This window comes from Pleurodeles waltl, chromosome 9 (assembly GCF_031143425.1).
Source record: "Pleurodeles waltl isolate 20211129_DDA chromosome 9, aPleWal1.hap1.20221129, whole genome shotgun sequence".
NCBI classification, from domain to species: Eukaryota; Metazoa; Chordata; class Amphibia; order Caudata; family Salamandridae; genus Pleurodeles; species Pleurodeles waltl.
The window spans coordinates 1174566555-1174591077 of record NC_090448.1 but is presented as its reverse complement, the minus strand read 5'-3'; the positions used below and the strand labels follow the sequence as shown (position 1 = coordinate 1174591077).

Sequence of the window (24523 nt, the reverse complement as noted above, 5' to 3'; positions counted from 1 at the left end):
ACAAAAGCCTCTAAAGCCACAAAGGTTGCCAGTTAAAGACCTGTGGCAATCATCACCCTTCAGCTGGCCACCCAATCGACGTGTGTAGTTAGGTTCACTGTAGAGACGGGAGGTGGTTACACGCTGTGCACCTTGATTGAAAACACCAGGGGTGGTTTCTCCATGGGGCGTTGACCCCCTACTGCGAGCCCACACACCTGAAAAGGACTAAATATTTCCCCCTAAAACCTCCCCCGTTCTGCTGTTCATTTCTCCCCCATTAGGGCCGGGACTACAATGCTCTTGCTCCCGGATCGATTGTGTCTACCAGGAGCAGCTGAGGCATTGCTAAGTGAAGTGCGCATGTCAGAGTGGCCGCTGGACAGCCTAACGTGCAGTGAATGCTTCTAGAAGTAATAAATCAGCAGAGATACAGCCCCATCAGTTTCCGATGGGAGCGTTGTGCTTTGCTGACCCAGCAAATCCTGGCACTGCTTTTATGCTATTTACTACTATATGCAGCATGCGAGCAGAGCTTGGATTGGCTGGGATGCTTGGGGCTTATTTTCTGTGGTACCAGCAGAAGAGGGCAGCATAACGCAGGAAAAATGAACCTCAGGGGGCTTCAGTTGCAAGCCAAAGGTGTGGTGCATCCAGATGGCCAAGGTAAGAAGATAATGTTTATTTTTCACATTATTACAGGTGGTCAATGCTTTATAGATAGAATGTGCCCGGATCACCTCTGCATTGCAGAATGGAATTCCTAATGCAAAGGTGGTTAGGGCACATTCTATTTATAAAATATGTGCTGTCCGTTATAAGCATTTTCAACTTCTCCCGGCCCGCCACTTTCTAAAGTCACCAGTCGCCACTGGAGAACACCAAGGTTTGAAGGACATGTAGGCTGCAGCTGGTCCTCGTGACCAGTGCAGCATGAAGAATAGAAACAGAACAAATAAAAGCAACCCAAATCCTCACTTTTTAATACAATATCCGTTTGTGAGACTGACACACCTGCTTCTCTGCACAACCAAACTCCCCCTCAAGAATGCAGCGATGGTAGCAGCCCATGACATCACAGAGAACGGCAGGTCAAAGGTGGGTGTCAGTCAATTTCATTCTCAACTTCTGATAAATCTCCAGGTCAGTGTATGTTCAGTGACGCGTGCCCGTGTTGTGTACAAGTCCTAGCAATAAAGCTGCATGTTAGGGCCAAAGCCCAGGTGATTTTACAAGTTCCTATCATGTCCTAAGTTCTTTCCTTATTAGTGAACATCCATCTCCAGCTGCTACTGAGGTCACTCACTGGACCAACCTCTTGGAACTTTATACTTTTATTTGTCTGAAATATTCTGTGCTGACGAGGAAGGGAACAGCAGCTCAGAAGGATAGATGCTGCATGAGGCCTTCTCGGAGTTGTGCCAGGGACTGGAGTAGCACAGCCAGGTCTTCATCGAACCAAACACCCCTTCGCAGTAGCTTGGGTCATCACCAAACCATGTGTCCGGGGGCAGTAGGTCTGGTCTTTGCTGACACGGATGCCGCTTGGCAGTAGATTTGGTTTGGTCATCAGTTAATCCAATTCCAGGTAGCAGTAGGCTGGGTGTTTGCTGAACAAGATGCCACTTGGCAGTAGGTTTCCTCATCAGTGACCTCAATGCCAGGTGGCAGTACGCTGGGTTTATGCTAAACCTGCTGGATCTAACAGAAGTTGGTCCAGGTCTTCACTGTCCGTACTAGTTGTGCATGATGTGATCTCAGGATTCAGACACTTTGTCAAGTACAAGTAAAGGGGCAAGTATACGGCTTTTGTTTGTTTCCACTGTGCAGCCATTTAGCAGCATCTCATCCAAAATTATGTGCACTTTATCCAGGTTAAACATGATCTGAAGTAATGTGCGTTAAGGACTTGTGTTCATCGTTAATTGGCCTACTGCAGCATCTCAGACCCTGTACTGCCACAGAGCTACAGGGCACATCACAGACCCTACATAGACCCTTGGCACCTTCACCAGTGTCCATGTCACTGATTTAAAGGAGTCATCTCAGACCATACATAGTTTCAGGGCTGTCCCCGATGACATGGCCTCAAAGGTCTCTCCAACCGATGGCATTGAGTGACAGGGTCAATCCCAAAACTCTGCCCGCAAACCTCCCATCTCTAGGTCCTGGCCTGATCAAGCACTATGCAGAAGGCTGTCCTCACCGAACTTCCACTTCTTGCTCTCTGCCCTACTCTCTACTGCTAAGACTCGCCCAGATCGTGAATCATCCCAAGACTCTCATTGGGTTCCCTCATCTCTCTCAACCCCATGGCAGCAAGAAGAACGAGTTACTTAACTTCGGTAACGACTTTTCTGGTGGATACATTAGCTACCTGTGGATTCCTCACCTAATGAATACTCCCATTGCGCCAGCATTCGACAGAAATCTTCTTCCTAGCTTCTGCACGTCGACGAGGACGTCACGCCTGCCCACGCGACGCCGTATGGCGTCATACAGGCAATAAGAGGTCCTTGCCAACGTGCCGACGTCGGTACCAACATTTTTTACGTGCCTGAGAATATTAGGCCATTGAGATGAAAGAACAAATTGCAATATTTAATGATATTCTAAATAATTACATCATTCTAATCACTCAATTCTTCTTTTCTTTTTTTTTTTCTTTTTTAAAAACAAATAAATAAATATATGAGCAATATATATACATATGAACATATATACAGAATATATACAAGTCCTCAAAACCAAGAGGAGCACACTCAAGAATTACTTGGTTAGACCAGACAGGCAACGGGGAGGCGGGTGGGACCGTGAGGAATCCACAGGTAGCTAATGTATCCACCAGAAAAGTCGCTACCGAAGGTAAGTAACTCGTTCTTCTGATGGATACACTACCTGTGGATTCCTCACCTAATGAATAGAGTCCCAAAGCAGTACTGCACTCGGTGGAGGGTGCCTGAATGGTCAAACCAAGAAATCCTGTAGCACCGACCGTGCAAAATGGCCGTCCCTTCTGACCTCAGAGTCCAAACAGTAATGCTTCACAAACGTGTGAAGGGACGACCAAGTTGCGGCCTTGCAGATGTCAACCACAGGAACACCTCTAGCCAAGGCCGAAGAGGCCAATTTAGCTCTGGTGGAATGAGCTCTTATACCATCAGGGGGTTCTTTCTTTGCTAAAGAGTAACACATTTTAATGCAAAGAACAACCCACCTGGAGAGTGTTCTCTTGTGGACTGCCTTTCCTCTCCTCTGTCCCACGTACCCGATGAAGAGCTGATCCTCCAGCCTGAAATCCTTTGTCCTGTCTATATTAAAGCTTAGCGCCCTCCTTGGATCTAAGCGATGAAGTCTCTCTTCTTCCTTTGAAGGATGAGGCGGAGGATAAAACGTGGAAAGAGTAATCGTCTGGGACATATGAAAGGTTGAAACAACCTTCGGAAGGAAAGCAGCCTTGGTCCTCAACACCACCTTATCCCCATAAAAAGACGTATAAGGGGGTTTTACAGATAAAGCTTGCAACTCACTCACTCTCCTTGCAGAAGTAATTGCAACCAGAAAGACCGTTTGTAGGACCAATAATCTGAAGGGGCAAGAGTGCATAGGCTCAAAAGGGGACCCCATAAGGAAAGTTAGAACCAAGTTCAAATCCCACTGAGGCATAACGAAAGGAGTAGGAGGAAATGTATTCATAAGACCCTTCAAGAACCTAAGTACTATAGGGGATTTAAACAAAGAAGGCTGGTCTGGAAGACAAATAAAGGCTGAAAGAGCAGACAAGTATCCCTTAACTGTAGCCACTGCACAACCCCTCTGTGCTAGAGACAATGCAAAAGACAAAACATCCGACAAATGAGCACGTAAGGGATCAATCTGCCTCTCTCCACACCAAACCACAAATTTAGACCACCTATTAGCGTAGATAGATTTAGTGGAGTGTCGCCTGGCCGCTAAGATAACATCTACTACATCAGGCGGGAGAGAGAAAGAACTCAGGTTGCCCCGTTCAATCTCCAGGCATGAAGGTGCAGGCTCTGGAGGTGGGGGTGTAAAACCTGCCCCTGCGACTGCGAGAGGAGGTCTGCCCTGAGAGGGAGACTGAGCGGAGGGCACAGTGAGAGTTGGAGAAGGTCCGTGTACCATACCCTCCTTGGCCAATCCGGAGCTATTAAGATGACTTGGGCCCGGTCTTGACGAATTTTCCTCAATACTCGAGGAATCAAGGGTATGGGGGGAAACGCGTAAAGCAACTGGTCGCACCAGGTCCTCTGAAACGCATCCCCCAATGCTCCTTGCACCGGATACTGGAGGCTGCAGAATAACAGGCAGTGCGAGTTCTCCCGGGTGGCAAACAGATCTATCCGAGCAAACCCCCACATCTGGAAGATTAGACGAACTTGATCTGGATGGAGACGCCACTCGTGATCGGCCGAGAAATGGCGACTGAGACTGTCCGCACGTACGTTCAAGACTCCGGCCAGATGATTTGCTACCATCCCTGCTTGCTTATATACCACATTGCGGTAGTGTTGTCCGTCAGGACCTGAACCGACTGACTGCGAAGGGATGGGAGGAAGGCCTTGAGAGCCAGACGTACAGCCCTTAACTCCAACAGATTGATATGAAACATCTGTTCCACTGGAGACCAAAGCCCTTTGATCTCCAGGTCCCCCAGATGATCTCCCCACCCTAGAGTGGAAGCATCCGTTATTACTGTGGCCACAGGCGGAGCTTGCGAGAACGGCCTTCCTCGGGAAAGATTGCCGTCCGCAATCCACCATTTTAAATCCATGGCAGCATCTCTGGAGATCTTCACCGAACCTTCGAGATCTCCTTTGTGTTGAGACTACTGCTTTCGGAGGCACCACTGAAGAGCCATCATGTGCCAGCGAGCATGCGTGACCAACAGTATGCAGGAAGCAAACAGACCAAGCAGACGTAGGACCTTGAGGACTGGAATGACCGCTCCACTTTGAAACATTGGAACCAACGCCTGAATGTCCTGAATCCGCTGAGGCGGAGGAAAGGCACGATTCAATGTTGTGTCCAGTACTGCTCCTATGAACAGGAGGCGCTGAGAGGGCTCCAGGTGAGATTTGGGCACGTTCACCGAAAAGCCCAGGTCGAACAACAACTGGGTTGTCGACTGCAGGTGATGCAACACGAGCTCCGGAGACCTGGCTTTGATCAACCAGTCGTCTAGATAAGGAAATACTGCTATCCCCTTCCTTCTGAGCTCTGCCGCAACCACCGACATCACCTTCGTGAAGACTCGAGGTGCTGAAGTAAGACCAAACGGGAGGACCGCAAACTGATAGTGCTGCGACCCCACCACAAACCGGAGATACTTCCTGTGCGACTTGAGTATCGGGATATGAAAGTAAGCATCCTGCAAGTCGACAGACACCATCCAATCTCCTTCGTTCAACGCCAAAAGCACCTGAGCTAGGGTCAGCATCTTGAACTTTTCCTGTTTGAGGAACCAATTCAAGATCCTTAGGTCCAGGATTGGTCTCAACCGACCATCCTTCTTGGGAATCAGGAAGTACCTTGAGTAACAACCTAGACCCCTTTCCTGCTCTGTGACCAACTCCACTGCGCCCTTTGAAAGGAGGACTTGAACCTCCTGTTCTAACATCAGGAGGTGTTCTTCTGAACAATAAGATGGGCGGGGCGGGCGGGATGGGGGCGGAAACTCCCGAAAGGGAAGGGTATAGCCGTTTCTCACAATGCTGGTAATCCAGGAGTCTGAAGTTATGACCTCCCACTTGTGGAGAAAATTCCGTAACCTCCCCCCTACAGGAGTGGAGTGAGTGGGAATTGGTGGAAGCCTAAGGCTGCTTCCCCTGCTGCACCCCTCCAGAGGAAGAGGCAGAGTGCTGCTGAGTGGCCCTCCTGGTACAGACCCTACCCCTCCCTCTGAAAGATCTATAGGAGGGAGCAGGGGTGGGTTGCTGGAATTTCCCACGAAAGGAGGAGGAGGAGGAGCCACGACCAAATCCTCGAATCCTCCTAAAAAATCTGGAGGAAGTAGAAGTGGTTTGCAAGCCCAGCGACTTGGCCGTGGCCCTGCTCTCTTTGAACCTTTCTAAGGCCGAATCCACCTTGGCACCAAAGAGCTTATCACCGTCAAAAGGAAGGTCAAGTAGGGTCGACTGCACGTCAGAGGAAAATCCTGAATTACGAGGCCAGGCCTGCCTCCTCGTAACTACAGCAGTGCCCATTGCCCTAGCAACCGAGTCAGTTGTATCCAACCCAGATTGGATAACCTGAGTTGCAGCTGCCTGAGCGTCAGATACCAGGCTTAATAATTCCTGAGGAACCTCTGTGTGCGTTGATTTAATCTCGTCCATCAGGGCATAAATGTATCTTCCTAAAATGCATGTAGCATTGGTGGACTTCAATGCCATGCTACATGACGAGAACACCTTTTTGGATGACATGTCCATCTTCTTGGAGTCTCTATCCGAGGGTACAGCTGGAAAGGACCCAGGAGCAGACCTTGCTGAGCAGGAAGCCTGGACCACCAAGCTTTTAAGTGTTGGATGCCTGGTAAGAAAACCTGGGTCAGCCGGTGCAACCCGATACCTCCTAGCCACAGATCTATTGACAGCTGAAGACACCAGCTTCTTCCAGACTTCCATTATGGGGTCCAGAAGCGCTTCATTAAATGGCAAAAGCGGCTCTGCTGATGTAGAGGCAGAGTGCAACACTTCTGTCAATAAGTTCTGCATGGCTTCAGTCACCGGCAAAGGGAGGTCCAGGAAGCCAGCTGCCTTCCTGATAACAGAATGAAAAGTGGCCGCCTCCTCTGTGTACTCCCCAGGTGATGACAAGTCCCATTCGGGGGAGGTATCAAGGCCACTAGCAGTGTCAAGTCCATGGAGACCCTCCCGAGACTCCTCGATCTCCCCTTCCTCCAAGGCTTGCCTCTGGTATTCCTGTTCTTCAAGGAGGCGGAGAGCAAGCCTCCTCGACTGTAGCCTCTTCTCTATCCTCGGCGTCGACATGGCGTCAGCAGACATCGAAGAATGACGCCGATCGTCGGATCCGTCAGACGCCGGGTCTACAGGCACCATAGCTGCCTTCGGCGCCGAACGAGGAGCCGGAAGGTGTGAAGACTGACTCGGAGTCGGAGGAGGTCTAGACGGCGTCACTGGCTGAAAAATCGAAGCCGCAGGAGCCAAAGCCGTAGGAGCCGAAGCCTCAGGAGCCGAAGCCGATACCGGCACCGAGCCCACGTTCCCCAGGGGGAGAAAGGGCATAAAGGGTGCCGGTCGAAGTGGAGCCGGAGCACCCATGTTGAAGGCCAAAGGGCCCGAAGGACCAGCCGGTCCACCACCTGGAGCCATCTGTTAGAAGATGGAAAACATTGCATTCAGGAATGCGGTACTGTCAGCTCCAGGGGCCGGGAAAGCCGGGTACTGGGGTGCCTGGTTTGAAGGCGACACCGACGCCGGTCTCGACGTCTGCAAGGACGGAGAAAACATCTGAGGCTGCGGAACCTCGAACACTGAAGGAGGATGGCCCGATGACATGGGCGAAGTCGGTGAAGCCGGAGATGGTAACGGCGTCGTCGGCTGGGGAGTGACAGTGGGACTGACTTCCCAAGTCTTCCGACGTCGAGCTGATGGAGACCTCTCCCTACTCGATCGGCGCCGTGAATCTCGACGGCGCCGGGAGTCCCGATGACGCCGATGAGACTTCGGTGACGACGACTTTCGATGATGTTTCCTCTCCTTCTTTTTCGACTTCGCAAGAAAGAGCTTGACCTCACGCTCTTTCAAGGCCTTAGGAGTCATATGTTGACAAGAATCGCACTTGTCAACATCATGGTCGGAACTAAGACACCACAAGCAGTCAGAATGTGGGTCCGTTACCGACATTTTGCCACCACACTCACGGCAGGGCTTGAATCCTGACTTCCTTTGCGACATTGTAATCTCGCAAAGTAAAAATCGCCAAAAAACAAACTGTAACTAGCTCCCTCGAAGATAACTGTTTCGAATGGCACCGAAAAAAGGGAACTGACGTTGGCACGTCGGCGAGGACCTCTTATTGCCTGTATGACGTCATACGGCGTCGCGTGGGCAGTCGTGACATCCTCGTCGACGTGCAGAAGCTAGGAAGAAGATTTCCGTCGAATGCTGGCGCAATGGGAGTATTCATTAGGTGAGGAATCCACAAGTAGTGTATCCATCAGAACCAGGGTGTTCTTCCAGATCATGCAAAGGCTCCATCGCCTGTCCAGCTCGCTTCTCTCTCCTCACACAGACATCTGTTGCTACGGCACACTGCAGATCTTGGACTGGCCAAACCTCTCACCAAACTCTGATACATTACAGACCTCTAAGGCCTGTCCAAAGCACGCACTGTTTCAAGGCTTGCTCTCCCGCCTCATGCACATCGCAGACCTCTAGGGTGTGTCTAGTGTCACCAAAGCTGCCACTACTCTCCCACACATCAGAGGCCTCCAGGACATCTCTACTCTTGGTAAAGCACTCTCACCAAGCTGACACACATCACAGACTTCCAGGGCCTATCTAGTTTCCCCGACTCCCTTTGCCAGGCTGAGACACAATAGATCTTCAGGACCTGCCTAGACCCTGCACTGTCCCAAAGTCCGTTCACCAGGCTCACTCATACTACACACGTCCAGACCATGCACTGAGCCAGGACAATAACGCTCACATATTAGAAGTTCTAGGGTCTGGTCAAACCATGCACTCCAAAGCTCCCTCACCTGGCTCATACACTTCACAGACCTTCAGGGCCCAACTCGTGTCACAAGGATACTTTCACAGGGACCGAGTTCACTTTTGTTTTTTTAAATGAAAACATTTGCTATGGGAGGTAAATGACATCTATGGACCAAACATAGCTCCCTTTGTAAGGACAGTGATGAGGAAGATTAGGACTTGGAGTAACGAAGGTCATGGATACTTAACTGGGCCATTCTTTCATGGACAATGTGCAATCATCAACAGAAACATCTCAACCACGTCCCTGAGCTCTACACTGAGTTGCAGGCTAGGCCCTGGAAAAAACCTGCTCAAATTAATCACTGAACTAGAGGCTTCGCTGAGGATGAGAACTTTACCGGCACCGCAGGTAATGCTGCGGGGTTATTGAAAAGGATACATCAAGTTCGCTCTGTGAAGAAAGGAGAAAGACAGGGTTAGAGAAGATTCCAGCGTGACCATCACCAACACATGCGTTACTATTCCTGCCTTTAGGATAACACATGAAGAGCTGGTTTGCTCCCAAAATGGCCCCCTGCAGTTTTGCTCTGCAACCCCCATCTGTGAGCATTCCAGGGAGATGCAACCCTGCCCAGGCAGACTCAGGCATTGGCATCCAATCATGGCAGTGATATACAACTGCTACCTTTACTACTATCTATGTGTCCTTCTCTCTATAAATCAATATCTATTTACCAATAAATCAATGAGGACAGATCTCTCTATCTCTCTCTCGTTTGCTCAGTGTGGCTACTGTGTTTCCAAGGACATCAGGCTCTCTACTGGCTCAGGTGCCCATCTATGCTACCAGGCCACCTATCAGACCAGGGGTTAAGTCCCAACCTGCTGTCACATTAGGAGGAGTCCCAAGCTCCAGACCACACTGCAGCAGCAAGAGTGCCATCAAGGGACTCTTAGACACTGACGTACATACAAGCAGACACACATGCGACAGGCCTGCCCGCACACAAGCATCCTTCAGCACTGGACCCTCGCATGGGCAGCCAGTAACTCACCCTATCATGGCGAGAACTCATATTCAGAAGTTAACATTCAGGAGAAAGCGAGACCCATGAGAAAAAGGGCAAAAGCGCCATGCCACGTACGAAGACCCAAACAATGGCATCAAGGACTTACACCCCGGTCTAGGAGGGATCAGACTCCAAAACACGATTAACCTAAAAGTATGAGTACACAGACCCCAATGTGAGGGTGAAGGTCGCACGACCATACCCCAACCTACCGTCGCACCCTCAACTTCAGCCCGTCCATCTCCAGGCTTCTAGATGACTAACAGTAGCAAGAGCCCATGGGAATCGGGAGGCGGGGACACAGTATATAAAAAAAGAATCATTCTGGGACACAAAAATGTAAAAGAGTGAGTCTCCTGCTGTAGACAACAAGCTCACCAGGCCACCTTCCTCCACCAATATCTATTTCTTCCTACCTTTGAAGCCTAGTGGCACTTGTGGGCTAAGGTTTTGACTCAACTATAACTGGGTCTAACATGCGCGTTCCATCGCTGCTTCATTCGACTGGTTTTGAAATTGCCCAAGAGAATCTGTCCCAGCTAACAGCAGAAAAGTGCACCATCTTAGGGTGAAAAATGGACTCCTGGGAGTTCCCTGTTTGTGGGTCCCATTGAAACGAGGATACATACACATTAAGTTAAAGCCTCCGCTGCACGACACCATGTGAAAATATAGACTGCAAAAACATTTTTTGCAAAACTCGTCTGCACTAGCAAAATGTCGACCCAACATAAATGTGCACATCAAAGACTTTGAATCGTATTTAATTCCCAAATTCAGCCAAACATCCTATCCTACATCTTTTAGGACTGGGTTAGTTTACTCTCTAGCTTGAGCCATAGCACATTTGGGGGCAGGTCCTCGATAGTAGGGCTAGCTGCCAGCATTCACGGAAGATGGGGACTTCGGTGGTCCTTGTTTGAAAGTCTATGTTTTTGCAATCTCCCACGAGGATGCATATTACAAAGCACTTGTGAACACTATGCCAGCTTTGTGTGCGGGGCATTGTGACACTTACCAGAGTAGTGCATAAAGTTGCTCCTGGCTTGGCCACTGACTATCTGAAGGTTTATAACACTTCATGCTAGTGCCAACTTTCCATCAGTGCCACCAAGACGACCAAGCGCTAGGGTGTGTGGCAGCTGGTGTCCGGCACAGGGATCTTCTCTCTGGTGCACACAGGCAGCACGTGTGCACATTCAGGAGACTCTCACGGAGGGCATCTGGGCACTTCGTGTGTACCTGGTACTCGTGCAGCGCTTGGATACCCTGTCCGAGTCTGGTGCAGCGCTGTACAAAAGTACCTTGGTTATAATGTAGTAATATTGGTAACCAAAGTTCTCGGCTACATATAACTTTTCGCTAAGTGTTCTTATTATTCTAGACTATTTACAATTTTAAAGTAGAACTTGGGCTCCATGTCATGGTTTTGCCACCAAGTAGACCGGGCATGACAGTTTGCACTAATTTGATAGATGGCGCAGCGCTATAAAGAGGCACAAAAATACCTGCACTCATTAGTGCTGGCACAACTGTTTGACAAGTCGCCTAGTGTATTGATTCTTTATGGGTCAGCTGTGTCCTAGGGTATTCACTCCTTCCTACAGTAACAAACTTCATGGCACTCACTCCCTCCTAGTGTAGAGAAATACCAGACAGACACTCAGTCCTCACTGCAAGAAACGTCCACTCACTCCCTCCTACAGTAACTAACTTCATGGCACTCAAACAGAAACAAAGGCACTCTGCTGCAACGAGTCACCCCCATGGTCACATCAGAACCCACCGCCTCGCGGCTGGTCTCACTGGCCCCTAACACTTGCCCCATAACAAAGGTGGCTGAATCCAAACACCCATCAGTATTTTTACTAAGTGTGGCTGAATCCTCTCAGCCATCAGGACTGTTCACAATGGATGGCTGAATTCTATGAGCCATAAGAAGCGTTCACTATGGATAGCTGTTTCCTATCGGCCATCAGGGCTTTTCCCTATGGAAAACTATATCCTATAAGCCATCAGGTCCTTTCTCTATGGCTGGCTGAATCCTATGAGCCATCAGACCCTTTCAGTATAGGTGGCAGAATTCTATCAGCCATCAGGACCATTTGTAATGGATGGCTGTATCCTACCAGCCACCAGAGCCATTCCCTCTGGATGGCTGAATCCTATCAGCCATCAGGACCGTTCACAATGGATGGCTGTATCCTATAAGCCATCTGGACCTTTCACTATGGGTGGCTGAATTCTCTCTCTTATCAGGATAATTTATCTTTCTCTATGAATGGCTGAATCCTAACAGCCATCAGGACCTTTCACTATGTGTGGCTGTATCCTATCAGCATCTTTCACTATCTGTGGCTGTATCCTACAAGCGTCTTTCACTATCTGTGGCTGTATCCCATCAGCACCTTTCAGTACGGGTGGTTGTATCCTTTCAGCCATCAAAATCATTCACTATGTGTGACTGTATCCTATCAGCCATCAGAACCTTTCACTTTGTGTGGATGTATCCTATCAGCATCTTTCACTATCTGTGGCTGTATCTTATCAGCACCTTTCACTGTGTGTGACTGTATCCTATCAGCCATCAGGACGGTTCACAATATGTGACTGTATCCTATCAGCCATCAGGACCTTTCACTGTGTATGACTGTACCCTATCCACCATCAGGACCTTTCACTGTGTGTGACTGTATCCTATCAGCCATCAGGACCTTTCACTGTGTGTGACTGTATCCTATCAGCCATCAGGACCTTTCACTACATGTGACTGTATCCTATCAGCCATCAGGACCTTTCACTGTGTATGACTTTATCCTATCAGCCATCAGGACGGTTCACAATGTGTGACTGTATTCTATCAGCCATCAGTAACATTCACTATATGTGACTGTACCCTATCCACCATCAGGACCTTTCACTGTGTATGACTGTACCCTACCCACCATCAGGACCTTTCACTGTGTGTGACTGTATCCTATCAGCCATCTGGACGGTTCACAATGTGTGACTGTATTCTATCAGCCATCAGGATCATTCACTATTTGTGACTGTACCCTATCCACCATCAGGACCTTTCACTGTGTATGACTGTATCCTATCCACCATCAGGTCCTTTCACTGTGTGTGACTGTATTCTATCAGCTATCAGGATCATTCACTATATGTGACTGTACCCTACCCGCCATTAGGACCTTTCACTACGTGTGACTGTATCCTATCAGCCATCAGGAACTTTCACTGTGTGTGACTGTATCCTATCAGCAATCAGGACCTTTCACTGTGTGACTGTATCCTAACCACCATCAGGACCTTTCACTACACGTGACTATATCCTATCCACCATGAGGACCTTTCACTGTGTGTGACTGTATCCTATCCGCCATCAGCACCTTATACTGTGTGTGACTGTATCCTATCCGCCATCAGCACCTTTCACTATGTGTGACTGAATCCTAACCGCCATCAGCACCTTTCACTACGTGTGACTCTATCCTATCAGCCATCAGGACCTTTCACTACGTGTGACTGTATCCTATCAGCAATCAGGACCTTTCACTACGTGTGACTGTATCCTATCAGCACTCAGGACCTTTCACTACGTGTGACTGTATCCTATCAGCAATCAGGACCTTTCACTACGTGTGACTATATCCTATCAGCAATCGGGACCTTTCACCATGAATGGCTGAATCCTGTCCCCCACTGGGATCATTCCTCTTTAACTGTGGATGGCTGAATCACATGCAGCATTATGCTAGGGTTCGCTTCCAGCTCTAAAAGAGACCACTTGGCTGGCACCTACCCAAACACATGGGTCAGAGATACAGATGATCAGGTAAGCAAGCAAGCTTTTAGGATACTGCTTCTTAAAACCCACTAGCCTCAACCACCAAGCTCACTGACAATTGTTCAACAACATCTTACCCAGCAGACTCTACGAAATAAGGACCACAAGAGATAATGCTAGGCTGCAATCTGCAACTGCTCTGACAAAGAAAGTAAACTCAGCTTGCTAGCCACTGAACAAGGCATGGAGGCTCTAGTCTGCTACTGAATGGCCAGGACATTGAGGCTTGGCTGGCTTTTCAGTGCCCTGCAGCTAGCTGAACAATGTCTGTAAGGCTCCAACCTGTAAGTGATCAGACAAGGCATACAGGTCCAGGTCCACAATTAATTGGAGGAAGAAAGCAGGCTTCAACCTGTAACTGACTGAATAAGGCATGAAGAACCCAGTCCGCAAATATTCAGACAAGGCATGCGTAATCTGGCATGCAACTGAGGAGACAAGTAAGGCCGGTTCCAGTACACCACTGCCTGAATAAGGCACGCATGCTCCGGTCTGCAACTACATGGACAAGGCATGCACGGTTCAACCTACACGTGACTGAGCCAGGCACGCAGGCTCCGGTCTGCAACTACATGGACAAGGCATGCACGGTTCAACCTGCACGTGACTGAGCCAGGCACGCAGGCTCCGGTCTGCAACTACATGGACAAGGCATGCACGGTTCAACCTGCACGTGACTGAGCCAGGCACGCAGGCTCCGGTCTGCAACTACATGGACAAGGCATGCACGGTTCAACCTGCACGTGACTGAGCCAGGCACGCAGGCTCCGGTCTGCAACTACATGGACAAGGCATGCACGGTTCAACCTGCACGTGACTGAGCCAGGCACGCAGGCTCCGGTCTGCAACTACATGGACAAGGCATGCACGGTTCAACCTGCACGTGACTGAGCCAGGCACGCAGGCTCCGGTCTGCAACTACATGGACAAGGCATGCACGGTTCAACCTGCACGTGACTGAGCCAGGCACGCAGGCTCCGGTCTGCAACTACATGGACAAGGCATGCACGGTTCAACCTGCACGTGACTGAGCCAGGCACGCAGGCTCCGGTCTGCAACTACATGGACAAGGCATGCACGGTTCAACCTGCACGTGACTGAGCCAGGCACGCAGGCTCCGGTCTGCAACTACATGGACAAAGCATGCACGGTTCAACCTGCACGTGACTGAGCCAGGCACGCAGGCTCCGGTCTGCAACTACATGGACAAGGCATGCACGGTTCAACCTGCACGTGACTGAGCCAGGCACGCAGGCTCCGGTCTGCAACTACATGGACAAGGCATGCACGGTTCAACCTGCACGTGACTGAGCCAGGCACGCCGGCTCCGGTCTGCAACTACATGGACAAGGCATGCACGGTTCAACCTACACGTGACTGAGCCAGGCACGCCGGCTCTGGTCTGCAACTACATGGACAAGGCATGCACGGTTCAACCTACACGTGACTGAGCCAGGCACGCCGGCTCCGATCTTTAACTACATGGACAAGGCATGCACGGTTCAACCTACACGTGACTGAGCCAGGCACGCAGGCTCCGGTCTGCAACTACATGGACAAGGCATGCACGGTTCAACCTACATCTGACTGAGCCAGGCATGCAGGCTCCGATCTGATTGGAAAATGCACTCAAGTTTCAACCCACACCTTCCTGAACAAGGCATGACGGCTCCAGTCTGCAGATGACTCGACAGGACCTAGAGGCTCTGGCCCGCAACCAGTCCGCCAAGAAAAATGTGCTGCAAGATCATACTGGTAGTAGAAGTGCGCTGTGCAACCGGTGAGTAACATATCAGGTAGTGCTTCAAAATGCAGTAACAGTCCACAAACTAGGTACCCTCTCCCATCAAACGTTGACCGGGTTTTTACCTTTGACCCGATACAGCGTCTCTCTGCCTTTTGCTAGGTGAGCAATATGTAAGTCATACATACACAACACTCAGTCATTCCTAACGTAAAAACCTTCCTGACACTCACTCTCTCCTAGAACTCCCTTCATCCAGTATAAAGCATTCACTTCCTCCCTGCACTTGCCTCCTCCACATGAAATGATCCTTCACTCCCTCGTGCCGTGAAGATCCTCCTGTCGCTCACCTCCTCCTGGTAGAAAGATCTCTTTAGCACTCACTCCCACCTAGAGTAAAGATATTCCTAGCATTCTCAGCATCCGAGTATAACTATCCTCCTGCCACTCACCACACGGCTGAAGTATTTGTCCAGGACCTCGACAAAGTTGTGGATGAGTTCGTACACAGCCATCTCATTCTGAAATTGGAGAATAAAAAGCGAATGAGGAGCCAGGAAATGTCCAATGATCGCTATATAGATGATGGTGAATGAGGAGCCGGCTTCTGTCCATGCTCCGCAACAGAGGAGGGGGGTGTGAGGAGGCGATTTTGTTCATGGTCAACCAAAGAGATGTATGGCAAGCCCACTACTGACCATAGTCTCAATTAGCTGAGCAGTGGTTTACTGTCCATGGACCACATAAGAGGAGGGTTGAGCCAATACAAAGGGAGAGGTGCGGAACTGTGGTGAGCAAGGTGGGAAGTGAGGTAGCGAGCGGACAAAAGGTGGCTTAATGGGTGAGTCATATGAAAGTGTGGGTTGAGAGGATGTGGTGGCGGGCTGACGGGATCTGGTGGTGGAATGAGGGGATGTGGTGGTCGTCTGAGAGGATGTGCTAGTGGGCTGAGAGGATGTGGTATGAGAGGATGTGGTAATGGGCTGAGAGGATGTGGTAGAGGGCTGTGGTGGTGAGCTGAGAGCATGTGGTGTTGGGGGGATGTGGTGGTGGGCTGTGATGGTGAGCTGACGGCATGTGGTGTTGGGGGATGTGGTGGTGGGTTGTGGTGGTGAGCTGAGAGCATGTGGTGTTGGGCCGGATGTGGTGGTGAGCTGACGGGATCTGGTGGTGGGATGAGCGGATCTGGTGGTGGGATGAGCGGATCTGGTGGTGGGATGAGCGGATCTGGTGGTGGGATGAGGGGATGTGGTAGTGGGCTGAGAGGATGTGGTAGTGGGCTGAGAGGATGTGGTAGTGGGCTGAGAGGTTGTGGTAGTGGGCTGTGGTGATGAGCTGAAGGCATGTGGTGCTGGGGGGATGTGGTGGTGGGCTGTGATGGTGAGCTGAGAGCATGTGGTGTTGGGGGATGTGATGGTGGGCTGAGTTGATGAGGTGGTCAGGGGATGAGAGGATGTGGTGGTGCCTGAAGAGGATGCAGTGGTGACCGGCTTTCCAGTGGTGGTTGAGAGGGATGTGCTACTGGCTGAGGTGGGCTGTAGGGTGTAGTTGTTGGAAGGGTATGTTTTGGTGGCTAAGGGAAGGTTCTCAGCTGAAAGAGGTTGCAGAGGTACTGAGTAGCATACTGTGGTGGCCGAGGGGCGCACTGCTGGAGGAGGATGCTTGGTGGTGGCTGAGAGGATGATGTGGCTGCCGAGGTAGGTGTGACTGAGGCAAAGAGGTAGGGATATAGAGGCAGATTCAAGTGCTGGGGAGGAGGAGGGACTTTGTTGAAGGTAGTGTGTGGCTATGGGTATGTGGCAATGAAGACGGAGTAGTGTGGTCTTGGCTGAAGTGCAGTGTTGGCTGAGGGAGTATGGCTGATGAAGTAGACCCTGAAGGGTGATTTGATAGCTCAGGGAGGTTTTAGGCAAGAATGAGCGGGACAATGGGGAGTGGTGGTGACTTTGCAGGAATTCCTGGTAGAGGAGGCAGGGGTGGCTGCAGTGGGCAGTGTTCTCTGAGGGTGTGTGGTGGCGGCTGCAATGATGCCATGGTGGCTATGGTTGTAATGTTCTGTTGCTAGCTTAAAGAAGTAATAAGGTTTGTTAAAGAAGAACTGGTAAATTGTGATTATATCAAATACGAAAAAGAGGAAAATTATGATGTTAATGAATTGAAGATGGAAAAAAGTAAGACAAAGAAAAGGAACAAGAAGACGAGGAACATCTCACCTCTGTCTCATCAATGGCAACAACTATGAAGAGCGCAGCATATTGACGATAAACCAGTCTCAGGTCCTTGTACTCCAGGAAGGAACACTGGAAATCAGAGGACAGAATGAGACCAATAATATGAGCGAGACATCGCAAGGACGGGACAGAGGGAAGCACTGAGCAGAAGACAAGGACTATAGGGAGACATACAATGAGGAACAGTGGACAGGTCAGCTTCAAGTCCAAGAATTAACACCAAATACCAGATTGAATAAAAGGCACAAAGGAACAACCTGGATATGAGGGAGACACTGCCTCTCAGGATCAGAGGGAGACATGAATATAGGGGAAACAATGCCATTCTGTTACTATTTTCAATCATGGGTATTTTGTATCAAGGTGTCACAATTAACATCTCTAACAAGGTACCAAATCCCAGAGCACATTCAATTTGAGAAATTTCTCATTTTAAAATTAGGCTTGCTTTACCACCGGAAAATATATTTTAAATCTTTTTTTACCATTTGATATTGTTATAAAACATTTGCATGCTATAAATGTATATATTGTTATGGTTCATGTTGGCAGCAATAAAGGCTGACTGGATCTCTTGCTCTGCACACAAGCTAAGAAGAGAAGTCATGAAAAATGTCAAGTCTAGGATCTTCTGCTGTGCAGTGGGGCTCAAACTGGAGACTGGAGACAGGAGACGCAGGTAAAGCAGACCCATGGAATTAACCATCTGCTGGAAGACCTGCGGTGGCCCTCACAGCAGACAGCGGTGGCCGCAAATGATTCCATCAAGTGATGCCATCACTCGGTGGAGTATGCAGCAAGGGCTGTCAAAAGTGTTGTTTACAGTGAAAATGCCGAACAAAATGGAGCACAAATGGTTGACAATACTAATGGTGACAGCACATGAAGAACTGAGAGCATCAGGTAGTGAGTAATACACAAGGCGTTAAAGATTGAGTGCTAGGCAAAAGGCCGACAGGGGAGGTTGACCAAATGAATAGTGATGTGAACATGTCATTGTAATTCTAAGATAAGACACCCGTCAAGTTCTGCATTAGTGGAAGTTTGGTGCAAAAATATTTAAGAAGTCGCAAAGACAACCGGTGCAATCATGTCTTAACTGCCTGTTGACACCTATGACTATTTAAACATATTTTACAGACAATGTTCTTGACAAATGTACCTTTTCCCACTACTTTTCTCAATACTCGTTTGCGGCAGGTGAACCTGCAAATGTACTGGGCAGGGGAAGGCATGCTTGGCCCACCACTATAGTACTGGACTATCTCATCAGAACCTAGGCTGTTCACAAAGGTATGTGATAATGATGATGTGTAATGCACTATGTTGCTCTTAAATCAATCATTCAATAAAAGCCAACTGAATCAGTGGAGATAATCATGTTGTGGATGGCCACAATCTGGCAATAATTACAATTAAAAATACCCGGGCTGGCAGCACCAAGGGTGGGCACCAACATACACTGGATGAGGACAATCCATCAATAATTACCATTAATTATACTAGGGCCAGAAGCTCCAAGGGTGGGCGCCAAGATACACTGGATGAGCACAATCTGGCAATAATTACCATTAATTATATCAGGGCCAGAGGCAACAAGGGTGGCCGCCAACAGAAACTGGAAGAGCAAAATCTGGCAATAATTATCATTAATGAGACCAGGGTCGGCAGCACCAAGGGTGGTCGCCAACATACACTGGATGGTTACAATCTGGCAATTCCCATTAATAATACCAGGGCGGCAGCACAAAGGGTGGGCACCAACATGCAATGGATGAGCACAATCTGGCAATAATTACCATTAATAATACCAGGACCAGCAGCACCAAGAGTGGGCACCAACATACACTGGATGAGCACAACCTGGCAATAATTGCCATTAATAATACCAGGGTCAGAAGCACCGAGGGTGGGCGCCAACAGACACTGGAAGAGCAAAATCTGGCAATATATATCATTAATAAGACCTGGGCCGGCTGCACCAAGACTGGGCGCCAACATACACTGGATGGCTACAATCTGGCAATTATGCTAGGGCCGGCAGCACCAAGGGTGGGTGCCAACATACACTGGATGGCCCCAATCTGGCAATTATGCCAAGGCCGGCAGAACCAAGAGTGGGCGCCAACATACACTGGATGGCTACAATCTGGCAATTATGCTAGGGCCGGCAGCACCAAGGGTGGGTGCCAACATACACTGGATGGCCACAATCTGGCAACTATGACAGGGCCGGCAGCACCAAGGGTGGGTGCCAACATACACTGGATGAGCACAATCTGACAATAATTACAATTAATAATACCAGGACCAGCAGCACCAAGGGTAGGCGCCAACGTACACTGGATGAGCACAATCTGGCAATAATTACCATTAATAATACCCGGGTTGGCAGCACCAAGGGTGGGCGCCAACATACTCTGGATGGCCACCATCTGGCAATAATTACCATTAATAATACCAGGGCCGGCAGCACCAAGGGTGGGCACCAACATACACTGGATGAGCACCATCTGGCAATAATTACCATTAATAATACCAGGGCCGGCAGCACCAAGGGTGGGCACCAACATACACTGGATGAGCACAATCTGGCAATAATTACCATTAATTATACCAGAGTCAGCAACACCAAGGGTGGGCGCGAACATACACTGGATGGCCACAATCTGGCAATTATGCCAGGGCCGGCAGCACCAAGAGTGGGCGCCAACATACACTGGATGGCTACAATCTGGCAATTATGCTAGGGCCGGCAGCACCAAGGGTGGGTGCCAACATACACTGGATGGCCACAATCTGGCAACTATGCCAGGGCCGGCAGCACCAAGGGTGGGTGCCAACATACACTGGATGAGCACAATCTGACAATAATTACAATTAATAATACCAGGACCAGCAGCACCAAGGGTAGGCGCCAACGTACACTGGATGAGCACAATCTGGCAATAATTACCATTAATAATACCCGGGTTGGCAGCACCAAGGGTGGGTGCCAACATACACTGGATGGCCACCATCTGGCAATAATTACCATTAATAATACCAGGGCCGGCAGCACCAAGGGTGGGCACCAATATACACTGGATGAGCACAATCTGGCAATAATTACCATTAATAATACCCGGGTTGGCAGCACCAAGGGTGGGCGCCAACATACACTGGATGGCCCCCATCTGGCAATAATTACCATTAATAATACCAGGACCAGCAGCACCAAGGGTAGGCGCCAAGATGCACTGGATGAGCACAATCTGGAAATAATTACCATTCATTATACCAGAGTCAGCAACACCAAGTGTGTGCGCCAACATACACTCGAGGAGCACAATCTGGCAATAATTACCATTAATAATACCAGGGCCAGAAGCTCCAAGGGTGGGCGCCAAGATACACTGGATGAGCACAATCTGGCAATAATTATCATTAATTATATCAGGGCCAGAGGCACCAAGGGTGGCCGCCAACAGAAACTGGAAGAGCAAAATCTGGCAATAATTATCATTAATGAGACCAGGGCCGGCAGCACCAAGGGTGGTCGCCAACATACACTGGATGGTTACAATCTGGCAATAATTCCCATTAATAATACCAGGGCGGCAGCACAAAGGGTGGGCACCAACATGCAATGGATGAGCACAATCTGGCAATAATTACCATTAATAATACCAGGACCAGCAGCACCAAGAGTGGGCACCAACATACACTGGATGAGCACAACCTGGCAATAATTGCCATTAATAATACCAGGGTCAGAAGCACCGAGGGTGGGCGCCAACAGACACTGGAAGACCAAATCTGGCAATAATTATCATTAATAAGACCTGGGCCGGCAGCACAAAGGGTGGGCGCCAACATACACTGGATGGCTACAATCTGGCAATTATGCTAGGGCCGGCAGCACCAAGGGTGGGTGCCAACATACACTGGATGGCCACAATCTGGCAATTATGCCAAGGCCGGCAGCACCAAGAGTGGGCGCCAACATACACTGGATGGCTACAATCTGGCAATTATGCTAGGGCCGGCAGCACCAAGGGTGGGTGCCAACATACACTGGATGGCCACAATCTGGCAACTATGCCAGGGCCGGCAGCACCAAGGGTGGGTGCCAACATACACTGGATGAGCACAATCTGACAATAATTACAATTAATAATACCAGGACCAGCAGCACCAAGGGTAGGCGCCAACGTACACTGGATGAGCACAATCTGGCAATAATTACCATTAATAATACCCGGGTTGGCAGCACCAAGGGTGGGCGCCAACATACTCTGGATGGCCACCATCTGGCAATAATTACCATTAATAATACCAGGGCCGGCAGCACCAAGGGTGGGCACCAACATACACTGGATGAGCACCATCTGGCAATAATTACCATTAATAATACCAGGGCCGGCAGCACCAAGGGTGGGCACCAACATACACTGGATGAGCACAATCTGGCAATAATTACCATTAATTATACCAGAGTCAGCAACACCAAGGGTGGGCGCGAACATACACTGGATGGCCACAATCTGGCAATTATGCCAGGGCCGGCAGCACCAAGAGTGGGCGCCAACATACACTGGATGGCTACAATCTGGCAATTATGCTAGGGCCGGCAGCACCAAGGGTGGGTGCCAACATACACTGGATGGCCACAATCTGGCAACTATGCCAGGGCCGGCAGCACCAAGGGTGGGTGCCAACATACACTGGATGAGCACAATCTGACAATAATTACAATTAATAATACCAGGACCAGCAGCACCAAGGGTAGGCGCCAACGTACACTGGATGAGCACAATCTGGCAATAATTACCATTAATAATACCCGGGTTGGCAGCACCAAGGGTGGGTGCCAACATACACTGGATGGCCACCATCTGGCAATAATTACCATTAATAATACCAGGGCCGGCAGCACCAAGGGTGGGCACCAATATACACTGGATGAGCACAATCTGGCAATAATTACCATTAATAATACCCGGGTTGGCAGCACCAAGGGTGGGTGCCAACATACACTGGATGGCCCCCATCTGGCAATAATTACCATTAATAATACCAGGACCAGCAGCACCAAGGGTAGGCGCCAAGATGCACTGGATGAGCACAATCTGGAAATAATTACCATTCATTATACCAGAGTCAGCAACACCAAGGGTGGGCGCGAACATACACTGGATGGCCACAATCTGGCAATAATTACCATTAGTTATACCAGGGCCAGCAGAACCAAGGGTGGGCGCCAACACACTGGATGAGAACAACCTGGCAATAATTGCCATTAATAATACCAGGGCTGGCAGCACCAAGGGTGGGCGCCAACATACACTGGATGAGCACAATCTGGCAGTAATTACCATTAATTATACCAGGGACAGCAGAACCAAGGGTGGGCACCAACATACACTAGATGAGCACAATCTGGCAATAATTACCATTAATAATAACTGGGCCGGCAGCACCATGGGAGGGCACTAACATACACTGGGGGGCCCACTCTGGCAGTAATTACCATTAATTATACCAGGGTCAGCAGCACCGAGGGTGGGCGCCAATATACACTGGATGAGCACAATCTGGCAATAATTAGCATTAATAATACCAGGGTCTTCAGCACCAAGGGCCACACCAACATACACTGGATGGGTACAATCTGGCAATACTTACCATTAATTATACCAGGGCCAGCAGCACCAAGGGTGGGCGCCAACACACTGAATGAGCACAACCTGGCAATAATTGCCATTAATAATACCAGGGCAAACAGCACCAGTGGTGGGCGCCAACATACACTAGATGAGCACAATCTGGCAATAATTACCATTAATTATACCAGGGCCTTGAGAACCAAGGGTGGGCACCAACATGCAATGGATGGCTACAATCTGGCACTAATTACCATTAATAATACCACGGCCAGAAGCTCCAAGGGTGGGCACCAACATGCAATGGATGAGCACAATCTGGTAATAATTACCATTAATAATAGCAGGGCCCGCGGAACCAAGGGTGGGCGCCAACATGCACTGGATGAGCACGATCTGGCAATAATTACCATTAATTATACCAGGGCCAGGAGCACCAAAGGTGGGCACCAACATGCAATGGATGAGCACAATCTGGTAATAATTACCATTAATAATGCCAGGGCCGGCAGCACCAAGGGTGGGCACCAACATACACTGGATGAGCACAATCTGGCAATAATTACCATTAATAATGCCAGGGCCGGCAGCACCAAGGGTGGGCGCCAACATGCACTGGATGAGCACAATCTGGTAATAATTACCATTAATAATGCCAGGACCGGCAGCACCAAGGGTGGGGGCACTAACATACAGTGGATGAGCACAATCCAGCAATAATTACCATTAATTATACCAGGGCCAGGAGCACTAAGGGTGGGCACCAACATGCAATGGATGAGCACAATCTGGCAATAATTACCATTAATGATACCAGGGCCAGGAGCACCAAGGGTGGGCACCAACATACACTGGATGAGCACAATCTGGCAATAATTTCCATTAATAATACCAGGGTCAGCAGCACCGAGGGTGGGCGCCAATATACACTGGATGAGCACAATCTGGCAATAATTACCATTAATTATACCAGGGTCAGAAGCACCGAGGGTGGGCACCAACATACACTGGATGGCTACAATCTGGCAATTATGCTAGGGCCGGCAGCACCAAGGGTGGGTGCCAACATACACTGGATGGCCACAATCCAGCATTAATTACCATTAATTATACCAGGGCCAGAGGCACCAAGGGTGGGCGCCAACAGACACTGGAAGAGCAAAATCTGGCAATAATTATCATTAATAAGACCTGGGCCGGCGGCACCAAGGGTGGGCGCCAACATACACGGGATGAGCACAATCTGGCAATAATTACCATTAATTATACCAGGGCCCGCGGAACCAAGGGTGGGCGCCA

At 49.5% G+C, this 24523-nt stretch overlaps 1 protein-coding gene across 10 annotated transcripts in view; it reads right to left on the bottom strand.

Annotated features, from left to right (window-relative positions):
• Window positions 1-935: 935 nt before the first annotated feature.
• AP4S1 (adaptor related protein complex 4 subunit sigma 1) overlaps window positions 936-24523 on the bottom strand; it is a 128124-nt gene continuing 104536 nt past the window's right edge. For all 10 annotated transcript variants that reach the window (XM_069209063.1, XM_069209069.1, XM_069209062.1 and 7 more), the window contains 4 exons: window positions 17562-17648; window positions 15801-15869; window positions 9124-9135; window positions 936-1865 (listed from right to left, as the gene is read on the bottom strand). In XM_069209063.1, coding sequence (XP_069065164.1) covers window positions 1737-1865; window positions 9124-9135; window positions 15801-15869; window positions 17562-17648 — 297 coding nt within the window. In that variant the 3' untranslated portion in view covers window positions 936-1736. The remainder of the gene's footprint in view (window positions 1866-9123; window positions 9136-15800; window positions 15870-17561; window positions 17649-24523) is intronic.